Here is a 17,983-nt window from a genome sequence, read left to right as displayed (position 1 = left end):
ATTCTGAGATTGCATGTTCTTAAGCTTTTTTATACCTTATAAAATATGATGCATGTAGACCCTACATAATGCATATATGATAATAATAATAACAATAATAATCCAATAATAGTTAGATAATAACACATAGAGGACACTCATTTATAATTTGATTCTGAAGTCCATTTTGATCACAATAGTTTTGCAGTATTTTCTGTAGTATTGTAACGTTTGCTTAAATATCTGAATGTTTCCACTAACCTTTAAATGTGCATGCGAGGGCGTCCATGTGGAGCTCGTATGCTATTCAGGACACACCCCAGTTTAGAATAAAGGCATTTCTTCAAACTGCGCTTAGACAGTGAAGACATTTTATGGTCGGCGCCCTCTCCAAGCTCACGGGTGAGTTATACACATTCAAAACTCTTTTTAGTAGCTAGAAAATGTTACTGCCTCATGATGTTTTGCAGTTCTCTTTTACTCTTAGGCTTGTATTTGCAACAAGTTAGTCGACTCTTTAAAAAAAAAAAATTAAAAAAAAATTCCAGTTAAAGGCATTTATGAGTGGTGTGGGATATTCATTAGGATAAATGTAAGAACTATAAATGAAAGTTTTGTTGCACATCTGCAAAGGTTATACTATGGAAGAGAGATGCTGCGGAGAATATGGTAGGTATCATGGCATCATTTTTATTTCACTAGTGTTAATTAAGATTCAAGGATTCAAGATTCGAGGACCTTTTTTGTCATCTCACCACACTTACGTAAGGGCTGTGATTTGTAGAAAGGGGGGTGGGGTTGAGACGTTTTTATTCATAAAGAGAAATCAGAACCACAGTTGGCCTATATAGACCATGAAGTATATTCTATTTCTTGCAGTAACATTTATAAAATAATTATGAACTTTAATAAAACAATTATAATTATTATTAATTATTACGACTGCATTTGCGGGAATATTTTAATCCATTTAAAAAATAATAATAATAATTCAACAAGTAGCGCGATATTTTCACTCTCAGGGATGTGATGTCAAGTTCACGCACTGTCCTTTCCTCATGCAGACACACAGAGGATGTGATCATATACAGAATTAAATAGAAAATAATCACAACATGCAATATCACAACGTGCTGTCATAATAAAAATAAACAGGCTACGCCGCCTACTTGTCAGACTAAGAAAACAGTCTGCTCTGATGACGGACTTCTGTCTTTTTATGCTTTCCTGTGGAGGGGTCATCCGCTGTGTGGGGCCCCTTTTTTACCCACATCTGCAAATCTCCGAACAGGGAAGGAGGCAACCCCTAGTCCATTTACTGCGTCATCACGTAGCCCCTGGTCCATTTATCGCGTCATTACGTAGCACCACTTAAAACTTTAGATTATTTAAAAAAAAAAAAAAACTTTAACAGCGTTCATGGCCATGGATTGTGCAAAAGACATATAAATCTGGCTAAAGTTCTACAATGCAGAAATACAGAATAGACAGAGTGGAGTAGTGCATGAGGATCAAGTGATCCAGTAATTGACTAATTGACTAATTACGTGTGCATACAACAGATTGAGAGACCATGACTGAAGAAACAGCTGGAGGGGGCCCTGTTGGAGATTCGGGGCCAGATAAAGGGGCTCCAGCGAGGGGGAAATGGGCCAGTAAGACGGAGTTCTTACTCTCCATGGCTGGAGAAATCATTGGCCTTGGAAATGTTTGGCGTTTTCCTTATTTGTGCTTCAAGAATGGAGGAGGTGAGGGACTATTTGCTGGCTGAAACAGAGAATTTACAGCTGCTGAGGTTGAGTAAAAGCATTTGCATGTCTGTAAGTGTTAGTTTTCATCTGTCATTACGTGTGCATGTTGGCAAGTGGTCAGATCATGAGAGGCTGAGAGATGGAGAGGGGACCCTAACATCTTCCATTTTAATCTCAAAACATAGTTAAGAGGCATCTTTATTTATGATCATCTTCATGGCTGTCTGGATTTAATTAAAGAAGGTTTTCCAAAGAGTCCAGTTGTCATTACAGTCAGAAAACATGTCATAATATCCAATTTTAGCTTGATTTTCCTGGGAAAAATACCCCCAATCCCCAACCCCAAGAAAACAATTAACATGTGTCTATATTTTCAGGTATCTTCCTCGTCCCTTACTTTGTGTTCCTGTTCTTCTGTGGCATTCCCGTATTTTTCCTGGAGACGGCATTGGGCCAATACACCAGTGAGGGTGCAGTCACCGCCTGGAGGAAGATTTGCCCAATGTTGGAGGGTAAAAGCGCAGCTGAGAAAGATTTGTGTAGAATTACACAAGAATTAGTCAGCTGACATGCGGGAGATACTTGTTTGTCAATGTGGTTTTGTCATTATTACTGGAAAATATAAAATGATCACAATAACCTTTTCAGGTTCACAAAAGAAGTTTTCCTTGCTGTAATCATTCTTCCTGTTCATACTGGCTATTAAAAGATCCCCTTCAGATGTGCTTTCAATGTAAGTGACGGGTGTGGCTACACAGTGTGGCTACACAGTCATTTTGTGCAAAAATGCATTTAAACGTTTATCTGAAGCTTTTATGTGAGGTTTCATCAGTCTTGTGTGTTTCCTTGGAAATGGAATTCTACACAGTGTTTCCTTGTTGAACTGCAGTGGAAGTATACTAACAAAAAGAGGGATTTTGGCACTAAGAAAAGTGTGACATTGAAAGATGCTTTATACTTGATTTGACTCATTTGGATGACTGAAGCTTTTTTGCACAGAAGGAAGCTTGTGGACTTTGCCCCCCCCCATCACCTATTGTACAGTAAGTGCATTATGCAGAGATTCAAAAGGCCAGTATGAACAGGAGGAATGATTATGGCAATAAAAAAAACTATTCCAATGTTAATTTGGAAAGAAAGACTTGAATAATTGTGAACACATCCTTTAATATTCTAGATTGTAGGGGTTTTATGAGGAATGTTTAAGATCTGATGCAACATTTCACTTTTACGACCTACACTGGAGTTAAAGAGCATTCAGTCAGTCATGGGAAAGGCTTGTTTTCCTCATTATATAAATGTCTAACAGGCAAAGTTGCTCATACAATAGGGCATTAATGTAAAAAAAAAATAAGTAGAAGGGAGTATGTGTCCTGATTGTGGCCAGTGTTGCTGATTGATTATTGATATCAAACACTTCTGATGTTACACCAACATGCAATAAGAACAGAAATAAAACACATACTTACTTAAACTCAGTGTTGGAGACTGGGAACAGAAACTTTCATCAATCGAAAGCCACCGTGTGAACACTCACTGTTTCCTGCAGGGGTGGGGATTGCCTCTCTGGTGATTGTGATCTATCTGAACATCTACTACATTGTGGTGTTGGCCTGGGCTATCTTCTACCTGATCAACTCCTTCCAAAGCCCTCTGCCCTGGTCTACATGTGACAACTGGTGGAACACTGGTAAGGAACCCTTTGGAATGAATCAAAGTTGGCTCATTTAAACACATCTGTATTTCATAAGCAGTATGCACACACTAAATCTTGGTTTCCCGTTGACCTCAGAGGAAATATGAGATGGAGATAAGATGAATTCTCAACATTTTTTCACATTTTGAAGTGTATAACCTCAATCTCATCTTTATCTCTCATTTCTTTACCTTGTAGAGTTATGTCATGGTCGTTTGAGCATTTTTGCTAACCCCGATATTTTTCACCCTGAGTCCAACTGGTCTTTCCTAAGCAACATCACCTCAGCTGAATACTTCTACAATGGCACTTACATGTAAGTTGCATCATTATTATCAAGATGTAGCACTTTGATAAAAACCTTTTCCTTCTCTGGAGACCTGGAGACAGGCTTGCAATAGTCAAGTAATAGTAGCATGTAGCTCAATGTGAGAGTTAGTCTGTCTTCTTTTGCTCACCTGCAGCTTGTTCAAAATGCAGCAGCGAGACTTCTCAGTGGTACCAAGACCTCTCCTCACTTGTTACCAGTGAAATATAGAATTGATTTTAAAATTTTTTCATTTGTTTTTAAAGCTCTGCATTGATTGGCACCAGTCCACATCTCCAATCTCCTCATATCCTGGTATCACTCACTCCTCAACATTTAATGCTGCCATAGGTGATTGAGCCTTTTCCATTGCTGCACCCAGACTGTGGAACAGTTTACCCCAACTATCGCCCTTTTAAAATCCTGGCTAAAGCACCTTACTTTACAATTGCGTTTGAATCTCTCTAACAACTATGAAATTGTTTAAACTTACATACTATATGTATTTCTGTTTTAATTATGTATTCATGTTCTGAATTTTGTCAACTCCCGTAGTTTTTAAACATGTTCTTTTGTAATACATGTTGAATGCATAGCGGGACGATCACTACATGCTGATGCATGTCTTTCCGTGAGAAAACATTGTAAGAATGTTTGTAGTAAGAAATATGGGAATCATCTTGACTTCCATATGCAAAAGCTCAGGGACACACCCATGCTTTTATGTGTTCATAGCAGGAGTTGCTTACATCTGTTTTTGCAGTAAAAGATCACACATTTTAATTGCTGCCTTGGGACAGTTTAGGGGTGAAAAGTACACCCCTTAAATCTAATTGACATATCAAGCTTTTAGTTTAATAGTGGCTGAAAAGAGGGCCATATTTTGGTGGCATATTAAATAATAATAATTTAAAAAATGTTTATCACATCCCTTTAAATGTTATAGATTACATAATTTTTCTTGATAATATCAAGAGTCATCTGTGTGATACAGGAAATTAATGACCTGATAAATGTTTAGAGGCTACAAAAAACAAAGCTACAACAATAGCTGAGAATGGTGTAGAACTACTCTTTGATTGAGGTAGGATAACCAGAGTTGCTTTGCCTCTTTCAGCTTACTTTACCTGCCTGCATTGTTTTATATTTCCAGTAATGTGACGGACCCATTCTCGATCAGGTCACCAGAAGAGGAATTCTGGATGTGAGAAACACACACACACACACACACTTCTTAAAACATGAAAAAATGTCATGAAGAGTAACAGGAAATGGACAAAAGGACAGCAGGCAGAGCACATCTGAAGAAACTTCTTTATTCTTGGATTGTGCAGACAAAAACAAAAGCTGGCTGATCAAAACAGAATACAGGACCAGCAGAACAAACTGAACAAAGGATCCAACAAAGACTAAACCGAAACCCAGGGCTAAAATATAAACAGAATTAATGAGGCAATGGGGAACAGGTGACTGGACAGGGGAACAGACAGGGAGCCGATTGGCTGCGGGAAACACATGGAGCAGGGCAGGGCTAACGAGGCTGATACAGGCAGGTGTGTGGGGAAGAGCAGGCTGGGGAAAACAAGAAAGAACACAAAAGGCAATAGTGACTCTGGACTCAGGACAAATCTCATATAACCTGCCGTCTTCCAAAAATAATAACATCAATGATCTGTCAGAGATGTCAGCCAGGACTTAGATTTCATTAGACACACCAAAACCAGAAGACAGAAAACTCAAACAGACTTAACCCATAAGTTCATATATCCCATTATTAGATCTCAGTATATTTACTGAAAGTGAATAATAGAACAACATAAGAAATGACTCCGCACACTGACTAGCATAGCTTAACAAAATATACAAGAAAAGTAATACTCCTACCACCCAGTCCAGTCTTCACAAAACAGGGAGAAAAGGCCAAGGGCTCTGTTGGTACAGAGGAGAATAGCAACCAAAGGGACAAAGAGCCATATTGTAACTGAAAACTTAACAGGCTCAATAACCATAAAGAAGAACTGGAATTAAACAGACACACGGAGTGAACATAAGAACCCAAAAGAACAAAAACACAAAGAGTCCAAAAACCATGTCCATGACAAAAAAAAAACAAAAACAAAAAAAAAAAAACAGTAATGACATTAATATCTTACTCTCCAGTGTGTCTGTCTGTGGGTGGAACATTCCTCATAAATAGCTCTTAATGCTTCCAGGATACCAAGAGGCCATCTTTATTCTCAGGGTGTTGAGTGAGTTATGATGTTAAGGTGAACCAGGGACACCCAAACCTAGCAGAAAAAATGAGCCAGAAAGCCACATATGACCAATTACAGAACCTTATCTAAATTCGCAGCTTTACTCCCTAACTTTTAAACATTTCGTAACATGGCTGCTGCCCTTCACATGCCAGATCTATCATGTGAACACATATTGAGAAATCACTGATATCAGATATTGAGAAATACAACTTCACTGCACTGGCTTCCCTCAATGAGAGCAATATGTGCTCTGCAGCTTTTATAATATAAACTAAAGCCATGCAAAATCAACTAAAAGACACTTTAACATCTGAATGTATGGCACCAATGTTTGTTCCTTTTCAATGTATTTGAATTTATTTCCACATGGGCATGTTAACAGAAAAGATGGCTTTCAAGGCATTCTTCTTATGCTGTTTAGTCATGACATATTTCCACCAGGCTTGGTTCATTTTCAGGTCAGGAAAGTTTGCACTTTGTATGCACTCCACATCTACATATCTATCATTCTGTGTGTTATTTGCAGATGATGCATGTGTATATAAGTGTTTACATGACCCATTTCTTCCCCACAGTAACCGTGTGTTAAGAATGTCAGATGACATGTCACTGGGTAAGGTGCACTGGGACCTGGCTTTGTGTCTCCTGCTTGCCTGGATAATATGTTACTTCTGCATCTGGAAGGGAATTAAATCCACAGGCAAGGTAAGCACTCAGGGTGCATATAGACTATAGTTCCCTCCCTGATATTAGATTGCAGCCACTTAATGCACAGTCCATATGTCAGCTGTCTTTAGCTTATTTACCTTTCTCTCTATGTACATTCACTCTTTTAGGATTTGCATAGATTAAATAAAGGGACATCAATAAGTGATGATTGCTTTTCATCTGGATTCATCAGTGCACATTAAGTTATAATCCTAAATCCGAATTTTCATTATATCAAATGTCATTTCGATGCTATCTATAGCTGGCATTTTTTCAGCAATAGCCTTTCAAGGTATTTGTATCTGTAATTGCCTTTTTAGTAGTTTTCATAGTAACTGGCTGAGTCTGCCTTTCCTGCTTGGGATTTGGATCACGTACTAGAAATAATGTGGAAAACAAAAACTGGTGCACGCATGCATTTGACAAATTACGGAGGAAACACAAGACAAATTCATTTTGAATTGTGCACTATCCAACTCACCTTTATCTCACTTTCCTCAACCTCCCACATTTTCAGTTACTGTCGTTTTAGCCTTTTTGCCAACCCCAATTTGTAAATTAATCCTCCACAGTTTGTTTGGGTGCACTGTAAACAAATGCAGGAGTTGCTCCTTTTTCTTTCTGACAGAGTAGTTGCTTAAGGTGTGTTTGCTGCCCCCAGTGATCAATACATGGATCATTTCGAAAGGAACTCTGTATTATTTAAACATACTTGTAATTACCACCAGTAACCACAGGTGTCACTAAGTAAACCAGGACTGAAATCTGCAGCATTTTAACTTCAAAGCTGCTCTAATGAATATTTTTATATCAACAGTGGATGAAATTAATATGTACAATGCGTAAGGGGTTGCTAGTGGTGAAAAACCCACAGACAATTATCATCTGACTTTGTAGTTCCCTTCAGCTCTATGGAGCATTTTAGCATCTTTTAGCTCTTTGTTTGGTTTTAAGGTCCACAACTTTGTTTTGGTTCACTGTCATAGCTCTTATCAACATTTCTAACAGCAGGCAGCTGTTTTAGATTAAAAAAAACCCCAAACAAACACTGTATGCTACTTGCTCAGCATGGAAAGGCACAAAGACAAAGTTAGCAACTAGCTGGTAAGCATGGTGAAGCACTTAGCAGCTAAAGAGCCAGATATTTCCCTCAGGAGTCAGTAGAGACCAAAACAGAAATGTTGGAGAATGAATATTGCACTTACATTCTCCAGGTGCCAGGAGATACAACTCCAAATGAAAGCTAATGTTGCTCCATGTCTGCTGGATGTGAAAATAGGCAACTGTTTGCTAACTCTTTGCCAACCCTAACAACTGTGTAACGTATTAATACAGTATATTGTTTTGTTTACTGCTTGTTGTGCTGACCCCAAGTCACCAAATAAAAACAAAACAAAAAAACCCAAACATTTAACGCGGTGTGTATAGTGTATATTACAAAAGACACATTGCAAGTGGTGTAAGGTGTTTGCATATGTACAAAACCATAACCTGCTTGCATGCATTTATGTGTTTGCAGGTAGTGTACTTCACTGCTACATTCCCCTACGTGATGTTGATCATCCTCTTCTTCCGAGGGATGACACTGCCAGGGGCTGTCGAGGGCGTGAAATATTACCTGCAGCCTGACTTTAGTAAGATCATTGATCCAGGCGTAAGTACACACACATAATCAACTGTTTTTGTAACAATGTTTGGTTTTTGAAATACCATTGTACTGTCTAGAACTCCTGCTTTCCAGTACACTAATCAATATGTGGCTCTTAAGTAAAGACATGCACAATGAGTTAGTGCTCTGTCTTTTTCACTCACTTTATTTCCCAGCACTTCTCTCTCTGTTAGATTCCTTTGTTTTCTAGCAGGATGAAAACAGTGTCCTGTTACTCTCACCCACCCCCCCAACCCCCACCACTCCTTTTCTCTGCCTTAACTCCACACTTCCGGTCCCAAGACAGAGTCTTAACAAGATAAGCAAACCAAGATCCTTTTCAGCAAAAAAAAAGTTTGTCAAAGAAAGCTTCTCCCTTGAGTATACAGTAACATCATCACACAGAAGTAAAAACAGCACACTCTATGGGGAATTTCTAACACATTTTGAAGGTATATTTTCCTATAAAAAGTCAAAATAACTCTACTGTCACTGCAAATTGATTATCTAATCTAAACATTAGCACACTGTATTACAGTCTTACAGCAGACCTGTTATTCAATAGTATAATGATTTCATTTCTTAACTAAAAAACAGAAGGTGAAGTCTTGGCTCCGTTGCATGCTCTTGCACAATGACTGCATCTGTTGCAGCTGGCAAAAAGGGGTCTTTCTCTTCCCCCTTCTCCTGCTTCTGTCTCTTCTGTCTTCCTCTTGACAGTTCACAGCATGACTCAGCTTCAGGGGTCAAATGTTATCGCTGGAGGGTTAAGCTTCGGAACTCGTCTTGGGGTGCAGGGGTGTCTCTTCCTGTTCCTATGCGTGCATGTTTGTATGAACATTTCTGGGAGTGGTGTTTCTGCGTGGTAAAAAAAATCCAAATTTATCAGGGCTGATGTTGATAGATAAAATGCACATAGATAAAAAAGGAGACCCTTGGTATTTGCTTTGGCAGTTGTTTCTCCCACTATTTCTTGTACAGTCTCTGTCTGTTTGACTGGATTCCTGTGTGCCTGTCTCAATTGGATGCACTGGGGTTTTCACCTCTTTGCTAGCCTATATAGTATACTCACCGCCACACACTGAATGAGAGATAATATGCTTGTGTTCAGTCATGCCACTCAGAGTTAGAAGACCAAATATTTGTGCCACTCTAAGAAACTGATAAACACGTGTCATATCTTTTGCAAAACAGCTACACATGCCGTGCTGAACCATCGTGAGAATCTTGCTATGTAATCATGGAAAAAACAAAACCTGTGAGAATATTATGTGTAGTAATGTTAAAAGCAGGTGAAAGCAGTTATGAGAGTAGGGTTATGCAATGCCAGATGCTCTTAACAACAAATCTGAAAACAGATCTGTTTCTTATGAGCCTTGCCGACCATGCATGTGTCTGTTTTTACTTAATCCACAGAGGAAGTGGTAACTAAGCCCTGGCATGTATCTGGGGTCTGTTTAATGCATGACTGTGTCCCCTTTTGTCTAAGTGTCTGTGCGTGGGAGAATCTGCATGCAGAACGCTCAAGAGGAATTCCTATAAAATACATGCTTCTAAAAGGACACAACAGTTCCCTCTTTGTCCAGTGTCAAATGTGAAGATGCTTTGCTATAGACTAGGCTTACAATTCTGACCCGAGGCTGGGAATAAGTCAGACCCAGCATGGGGCCAGAGTAGGGGTCTGTATATTGCTTTGGAGCCTTGCCAACTCTATCTTTTAGTGGGCAAGACTCTAAGCACTGTCGTGTCTCTAATGCTAACCAGATGCTGTCAGGAAAAGGGCCCGCAGACAGACATTCATGTAAACAAAACCGCCCATGTCCACAAACTTGAATGCACGCAAATGCAAACGCACGTGTGGTGTGCACTCATTCATTCACATAGTTGTGAACACAGTGACACAAAATAAAATAATAGGAAGATGCACATACCTTATGCCTGTATTATGTACATGAGAACAGACATTTGTATCATTATTGATGCTGACATAAAGCAAAGCTGTTTGTAATTGTACAGTTCTGGTTTATAGTTTGGACCAGATTCTTTTTTATTGTTCTGTAAAGGGATGATGAGAAGCATATAATCTGGGTTATTTCAACAATATGAAACTTAAAAAGTCTCTTTTTTACCCGTTCTAGATATGGCTTGATGCAGGGACACAGGTGTTCTTCTCCTACGCCGTGTGTCAGGGAGTACTGACCGCTCTGGGAAGCTACAACAAATACAACAACAACTGCTACAGGTCAGTGTTGCTCTCAGCGCATCATCACGTTTACAGATTTGTGCTCTTTCATCGAGCCATCTTGTCTTCTTGTTATGTTTCAGGGACTGCTTGGCACTGTGCTGTCTGAACAGCGCCACCAGTATCTTTGCTGGCTTTGTTGTGTTCTCAGTACTGGGATTCATGGCTTATGACCAGGGTGTATCGATACATGAAGTCACTGCAAGTGGTGAGTTAATTCCCCACTTTTCACCCTCCTTTATTTGACTGTTTTCACTATCAGTGTCATGTGATAAATGTAGGCAACGAAACTGTAGGTGTTGAAAATGTTGACAACAACCAACAGTGTCCACAAGATGGCATCTTATGTCCAGATACAGTTCAAAGATTTTCCTTTGAAAGTAGTTCATCATCATTTGGGCCAGTGACATTCCTAAAGGTATACAAGAATGCAATGAATACTGTCTTTCACAATTTTTTATTTCATTTTTTTTACATTTTTTTACTGTTAATGTTTTTTAGGATTTAAAGTAATTTTCGATTGTTTGTTCTACTTTTCTTCTTGACCTTGTTTGTTCTTTTTAAGCTTTAAAAAACATGTTGGGCCAAATCTCTGCATGAAAAATGCTACACAAATACAGTTATTGAACTCAGTTGTGTTGTGGTCTTCAAAATTTCCAGATCATGGGTCGATAGATGTATTCATATGCTTTCAACAGGTCCTGGTTTGGCGTTCATAGCCTATCCTAAGGCCCTGTCATTACTGCCTGGCTCCACATTTTGGGCTGTGCTCTTCTTCCTCATGATCCTCCTCCTGGGCCTGGACAGTCAGGTATGTAATGGATAATATACAGTAGAGCTGAACAATTAGTCGATGAAATGATTAGTTGATCGACAAATTAATCGCCAACCATTTTGATCACGGATTAATTGTTTTAAGTCATTACATTTGAGAAAAAAATACTAAAATTCTCTGGTTCCACCTCCTTGAATGTGAATATTTTCTGGTTTCTTTAATCTTCTGTGATTGTAACTGAATATCTTCGGGTTGTGGACTTCTTGGTCGGGACAAAGCAAAACATTTTAGGTTGCATCTCAGGCTTTGGGAAACAGTGATTGACATTTTTCACCATTTTCATATTTTATAGATGTCAGAGAAACAAATTTAAATAGATAAAGAAAATAACAGTCAGTCATGTCAGTTAGTTGCAGACCTAATATCCAGTATATCAGCATCATATGCTCTTTACAAATAAGCTAATCCGTTTTGGTTCTTTCCTCACAGTTTGTGTGTGTGGAGAGCCTGGCCACAGCCATCACAGACCTGTTCCCACGTCAACTCAGGAAGCCTGGCAGAAGAGAGATACTGGTCCTGGTCATCGCTGCTGTCTGCTTCCTACTGGGGCTGCCACTGGTCTCCGAGGTAAGCAGCAGGGAAGGTACAAGGACGGCAGATGGGAAAGGGTGACAGTGAAAGAAAAGCCAATCACATAACTCTTGTTTACTCTTAATTTGGGTGGTGCAGGGATCTAATAGTCAAATAACAACAAATACATGTAGATATACAATACTATGAATAGACTGAATATCTATTAGATGCAGCAGATTGGTGCTCTAACCCTTCTGAAGCCTAATCATAAATCATAAACCCAAGCCTAGCCTGACTCTCTTGAAATTCTAGTCTAATTTTGCTGTAAGATCAGCATGATACTGATAAATAATACACTAAATATAAATATGCATGTAATAAAATGCATGTATAAAAACACAAATAGTCTTTCATCTTTCTGCCTGCCATGACTTTTTTCTGCTCATGTTTCAGGGAGGGATAGTCCTCTTTCAGCTAGTTGACAGCTACGGTGCCAGTGGAATCTCTCTCCTGTTCATTGCCTGCTTTGAGACCATCGGCATTGCCTGGGTGTATGGTTAGTCATGGACTGGCTGTTATCACTGCACTACATGATGCACACCAACTTGTCAACACTATAGTGATTTACTTACTTCAATTCACAGTAGCTACCAAACAGAACTTCACTTTATTTCCCTGGCTTATGCTATTCCGGCAGCAGCATTTGTTTCATCAGTGTAATCACTTATCTTTGTAATCTTATCTGTTTAGAAACCAGCTTTAGATTAAAAAAAAAAACTTTGACAGTTATATTATTTTTATCCTGCATAACTTTAAATTGGCTCTACAATACAAAAGAACACTTTGATGAAATTAAAGGGAAAAGAGGATTCTGTGTTTACTTATGTTTTAGGATATTTTATTGTTAGTTATCTTAACATTACATCTCTCTCACATTATTCTGGATATGCACCACATATACAGTAGGTACACTCCCCTAAGGGTATAGAGTATCTGTGATACTGCTTATTCAGTTATTGGTTGCTATGTTTCAAGTAGTATTTCTGGTTTCACCTACTGTACTGTACATTCTGTACTCCAAACACAGAGAAGTCAAGATTTGAGGCATTCTGCTCTGTGTTTCATCACCACAATTTAATCAGTCTCATCTGGGGATGGCATTCGGTCAAAGAAACAAACTGTCCTTCTCTCAGTTGTGGTTTGTGGCATTTATCAAGACCAGAGGGACAAGTGCCCCACCTACTGGTTCTATCTGTCCATTTCCTCTACCATAAATGTTAACCTTTTCATATCCCAGTATTCATCTGCTATCACTTTGGATAAACTGTTTCAGCTTTCACCACTTCCTACACCTTCATCATCAGAAGTATATGTGGCTAAATTACAGCATGTGGGTTGAATGTTCCTTTGTTCTCATATTTGTCTTTATAAGTAATCTCTTATCTCTCAGGGCATCTGTACTGTATTGATACTCTTCTCAAAACAAAACATTTTCTTTCATGAAGATGAAGCAATCTTTGCCTGCTACTGGAGATATAACAGCATATTCCTTGGAAGTGCACTCACAAACACCCTGACCGTTCACAGTATATATTCAATTACAGTGACGGGACTCTGAGAATTGCATTTCCAGATGCACTTGCTCTATAGAAGTAGGGTTCAGCCACACATTCCCCCACTGCAAAGTGATGCAGAGCAAGATATTGATCAGTCTCTGCAGCTGCTTCCTCTTCCCAGTTTGAGTTGTTTAGCCATTCGTTCGGCCTTCAGAGTGAGTCTGTGTTATGTGTGGCGATGCATCCTCACCCACATCGAAATGAGGCCACTCACTTTCCTTCTTCGCATAGTTAGTTTCAGGGTTGATTACTGTATCATTTATGAGGCTGCGTCTGCTTTTCTAAATAGGTTCGACAACTTATTCTGCTATGATGCATTTGCAAAAATCAATCTGTGGATGTTGCTCCCTCAAGCAGGTCATGTACTTATCTCCTGGCCTGCGTTTTAATGTCTCTCCTTCTTTCTATAGTTATTGTCTTCTCTTCCTTGCTTCAGCTGCTCAAGGTGAGCAGCCTCATCTCCTGTTTCACTCCTCCTCATCCCTCCTCATTTAAACTCACATTATCTCCCCCCTCCTGGCATTTATTCACCATCCCTCCTAATTTTAACTGAGAGATTAAAACGGAGTTTTATTTCCCCTGATACCTGCTTCTCGTTGGTTTGGAGGTTCCTCCTCAACAAACACCACCTCCACACTAACAATTTGGTTATTTTCCATAGTTCGAAACACAAACATCACATGTTTCCAACAAGAAATCAGATTAGTATGTCACAGGAGCAATTGCTGCTTGTCTGACATACAAGAATGTCATTAGTTATGTTTAGATAATATGGTACATAAATGAAACCAAAACAGTATCCTAGATTATGGTACCCATGTTGTGTTAATAAATTATTATTATTTTAGTATTTTTTAGACCATTTACACACACAAAACTAAACCAATTTTTCCTGTTTCACAGAGCTTTAAAATCTTTTTGGGTTGAAGCATTATTAGATCCACAAAGTTATGTCCATACGTAAGTCAAGAAAAGAATAATCACAAGTTAAAGGCAACCTGTGCAGTTTTTGACCAGTAGGAGCGCTATGGAGCAATATTTTTACGAGTGGGTTTTGTTTGTACTGCAGCAAATGGATGTAAACATTGCACAACTTAAAACTTTGGCTTTGCCAGTGCTTTATGAGAAAGGAAATACATTTAACACATTTGTTACACCTCAAGGATACATACAATGCATTTAGGTGAGAAACACTGAATGTAAACATAACATTTGTTTGTTTGAAAATTCCACAGGGCACATTATATTATATATATAATATAGTGAATATACAGTAGTGTTAAACAAAGTGTCATTCTAAAATGTTTATTTTGAGATTATGTTTTATATGTGACATTGATAAGAAGGTTGGGTTTTAACAGGGTAAACAAACATCTAATCACAGGTTAGTTTAGGGAGAAAAAAACCCACTGTCCTCTGTAAGGATTTATCATATCACTACTTAATCAAAATCTGTATTTCAACACCACTGGATATCAGAAAATGAAGGCTTCACCATTTCAGTGTGTTTTCATTTAAGGGCCCCATTTGTTTGAGAGTGTTCCCTGTAAAAACAAAACAATTCTGTTCCCTTTGATTGACTAACGTCTCCTGTCCATGACTTTGCAGGAGCGGACCGTTTCTATTACAACATTGAGGACATGATAGGGTACCTGCCATTCCCTGTGCTCAAGTACTGCTGGTTGTTTATCACGCCGACCATCTGTTGGGTGAGCTTCTCACACTTGGATCACATCTCTCTTACTACTCATCTACTTTGTGTGTCTCTCCTGTATTCTCCTTTCTTTCACACTATTCATTATTTTCTTTATATTCGTTTTGAACACAGATCCTATGCTGCCTTTCATCACCCCTCGTTTTTTCTTCCTCGTGTTTCCACCTCTCCTGGCCTTTCATCTTTGCTGAGTGTTTCAGATAGTTCATTTTGCCACATCAGTAATTATGCATGAGCTCACATATAAGAGGAGGGAAGCTGCCTGCTTACCTGAATTGAAATGTGGACTCATCTGTTTTTAAACACACTTCACTGCAGACATGATCAGTACAAGAGCAGAAACAGTAGACACACTTATTCCGACCTGGAGTCAATTAAACCAGTTAAAGGTGCATACTGATGTTTTTGCATGTTTAAGAATGAATGTTTTTACCTTCCAGACAACCACTGGATTATGTTGACATGGTCAGAGTTGTGTATTACTGTGTGGTAATAGTTGAAACTGTGGATAGTTTTGAAACTTTGTGTTAAAAATATTTAGGACATTACGCTCCACTAGTCATTTTTTTTTTTTTTTTACCAACAATGGAAAAATGTGTAATGTGAAATGGGTTGCTCAAAGTGACCAACCCACAGAGAATTATTATCCAACTCTTTAGTTCCTCTCAACTCTACAGAGCATTTTAGTGACTTCAGCTCAATGTTTTGGATATACTGCCAGAAACTTGACTGTTTTGGTCTCAATCATCTCTCATCAACCTTGTTTCTAGCTCTGATTAACTGTACACTACCTGCCCAGCACCAAACTGCTGACAACCAGTGTTAGCAACTAGCTAAACACACAGAGCTACAAGATAATATGATAACAGATAATATGTCGGTCTTGTGTTTACAGGTTGTTGTGCTGCCCCCAAGTGGTCAAAAAAAACAAAAGCAACAACAAAACAAAACAAAATCCTGTCAGTTTTACATGAGTCCATTCTTGCTGTCTTCTTCTTCTCACTGTTTGTTTACTGAGTTTATTTTTCTTACAAAGTATCCTGGGAACTCATTGCTTTTTAGCAATTAAAGACATGCAGAAACGCTGGTACTGTCCTTAAATTTTTTCGACCAGTGAAGTTTGAAAAAGTTGGGGATTCCCTCCAGTATTATGTGTGCCTAGTTATCTGGTTAAAAATATTTAGTTTGTCATTTTTTCCATTCAATCAATTAAAGTGTGACTTGTCACAGATGTTTTGATTTTATTCACCTAAAGATAGCTTTGATTCCTCTTCTTTCTATTTGTCGCACCACAGAGCGCGCCACTATCTAAAGCTACTACTACTAAAGCTCTCTAACTTGTCCATTTCCTGTCCCCTAGCTCACTATGCAGTATGACCTATCAGAGGGAGGCCATTTTGTGGTGTATGATTTTGTACCCGGTTTCTGGGCTACCATATTGGGCAGTCTACTCATCATTACTCCACTGATATTCATCCCAATTTTCATGTTGGTCCCACTGTGTAGGGTGAGTGAATTCACAAGTTGCATTTGGTCAATTTCAAATATAAATGAATAAGATAAAGCTCAATCATAATCTTTTTCCTCAACACTTACTACGATGCTGTGATGTTTGCATAACTGAGTTTTAATTGCATTTCCCTCCTAACAATCAGAATCCCAAAAACATGACTACACCATCCAGCGACCTGCGTCAGGCTCGGGCACACAAGCCAGTGCTCACACTGTGTAGCAAGGTTATCTTCAAGGCTCAGGGGCAGCCAAACAACAGCGTGGACAAAAGAAACGAGAAGATGATGATAGAGGAACCCATTGGTGTTTGATGGTAATTGATGACATTTATAGACCTGCAGCAAATTATGCTGTTTAAACCATTAGCATCATTGCGTTATACAACAAAAACACACATTTTTTTAATCATATGCAAAGATTTATAAATGTTTACACATTTCATGAGTATTCAGGGAGATCATTTTAGGGATGTTTTCTTTTGACCCCTTTACTTTATTACTTTTTAAAATAATGAATAATAATGAAAAAGTCCCATAAAATGTACAAACTCATACTTACCTATAATCCTGTATACTGTAGTTGGCCTCTGACATTAACAAGGCCATGCATCTGGCTCATTTGACTTATTACCATATTTTACCTGCAATTTTAAATTATATTAGCTGTTCTTCATCAAATGTATAATTGCAGACAAAACTGTCATCCAATTAAGTTAAATTTAATGAATGCAAAATTTGAATAAGGGTTGATTAATTCTGTTAATGTACTGTTATGATGCTGTGATAGTCAATAGTTTGTACTCTGCACAATTTACTTTGAGAATTTTGTGTTTATTAATGTTATATCTCCATTTTAGTCAACCAAAATTTGTTTCAGAATGTGCCCATGGTCTTTAGTGTCATTATATATTATGTATTGCACATATTACCTTGTGTAAACAATGGTGATGAATCTCATTAAAAGTATCAGTGTATTAAATGTCCTGGTGCAGTGTGTCTCTTTTCATCCTGTCCATTGATTTCTGACCAGATAAGATAAACATTCGATACAAGTTCAGTATGATCAACTTGTCAGTTTGAGCTGATCTCAGTGTTCCTATTGTGTAACAACATTAAAACAAAAACTTCATGTCTGTGTCTTCCTACCTTCTTTTTGTCATAAAAATACCAAAAAAGAACTTAATACACAGCCATGAAACCACAAA

The 17,983-nt window shown here is 38.4% G+C and overlaps 1 protein-coding gene across 1 annotated transcript; it reads left to right on the top strand.

Annotated features, from left to right (window-relative positions):
• Positions 1-277: 277 nt before the first annotated feature.
• LOC137176031 (sodium- and chloride-dependent betaine transporter-like) lies at positions 278-17,757 on the top strand. The gene is made up of 16 exons (XM_067582059.1): positions 278-381; positions 1,542-1,727; positions 2,108-2,242; positions 3,280-3,420; positions 3,625-3,742; positions 4,887-4,937; positions 6,567-6,696; positions 8,219-8,353; positions 10,486-10,589; positions 10,673-10,797; positions 11,288-11,400; positions 11,854-11,991; positions 12,391-12,493; positions 15,162-15,262; positions 16,628-16,774; positions 16,923-17,757. The coding sequence occupies exons 2-16, from the start codon at positions 1,553-1,555 to the stop codon at positions 17,088-17,090; spliced, it is 1,884 nt and encodes a 627-aa protein (XP_067438160.1). The 5' UTR covers positions 278-381; positions 1,542-1,552; the 3' UTR covers positions 17,091-17,757.
• The last annotated feature ends 226 nt before the right edge of the window (positions 17,758-17,983 follow it).

Source organism: Thunnus thynnus, chromosome 23 (genome assembly GCF_963924715.1).
Source record: "Thunnus thynnus chromosome 23, fThuThy2.1, whole genome shotgun sequence".
Classification (NCBI taxonomy): Eukaryota; Metazoa; Chordata; class Actinopteri; order Scombriformes; family Scombridae; genus Thunnus; species Thunnus thynnus.
The sequence above is the reverse complement of the archived record's forward strand: the minus strand, read 5'-3'. Positions and strand labels throughout refer to the sequence as shown.

Excerpts from the sequence above, each read along its gene's own strand:
- LOC137176031 (XM_067582059.1), top strand. The coding sequence starts at position 1,553 with ATGACTGAAGAAACAGCTGGAGGGGGCCCTGTTGGAGATTCGGGGCCA. Across the intron at positions 12,494-15,161 it reads CGGCATTGCCTGGGTGTATG|GAGCGGACCGTTTCTATTAC; the intron begins GTTAGTCATGGA and ends ATGACTTTGCAG. Across the intron at positions 15,263-16,627 it reads TCACGCCGACCATCTGTTGG|CTCACTATGCAGTATGACCT; the intron begins GTGAGCTTCTCA and ends CCTGTCCCCTAG.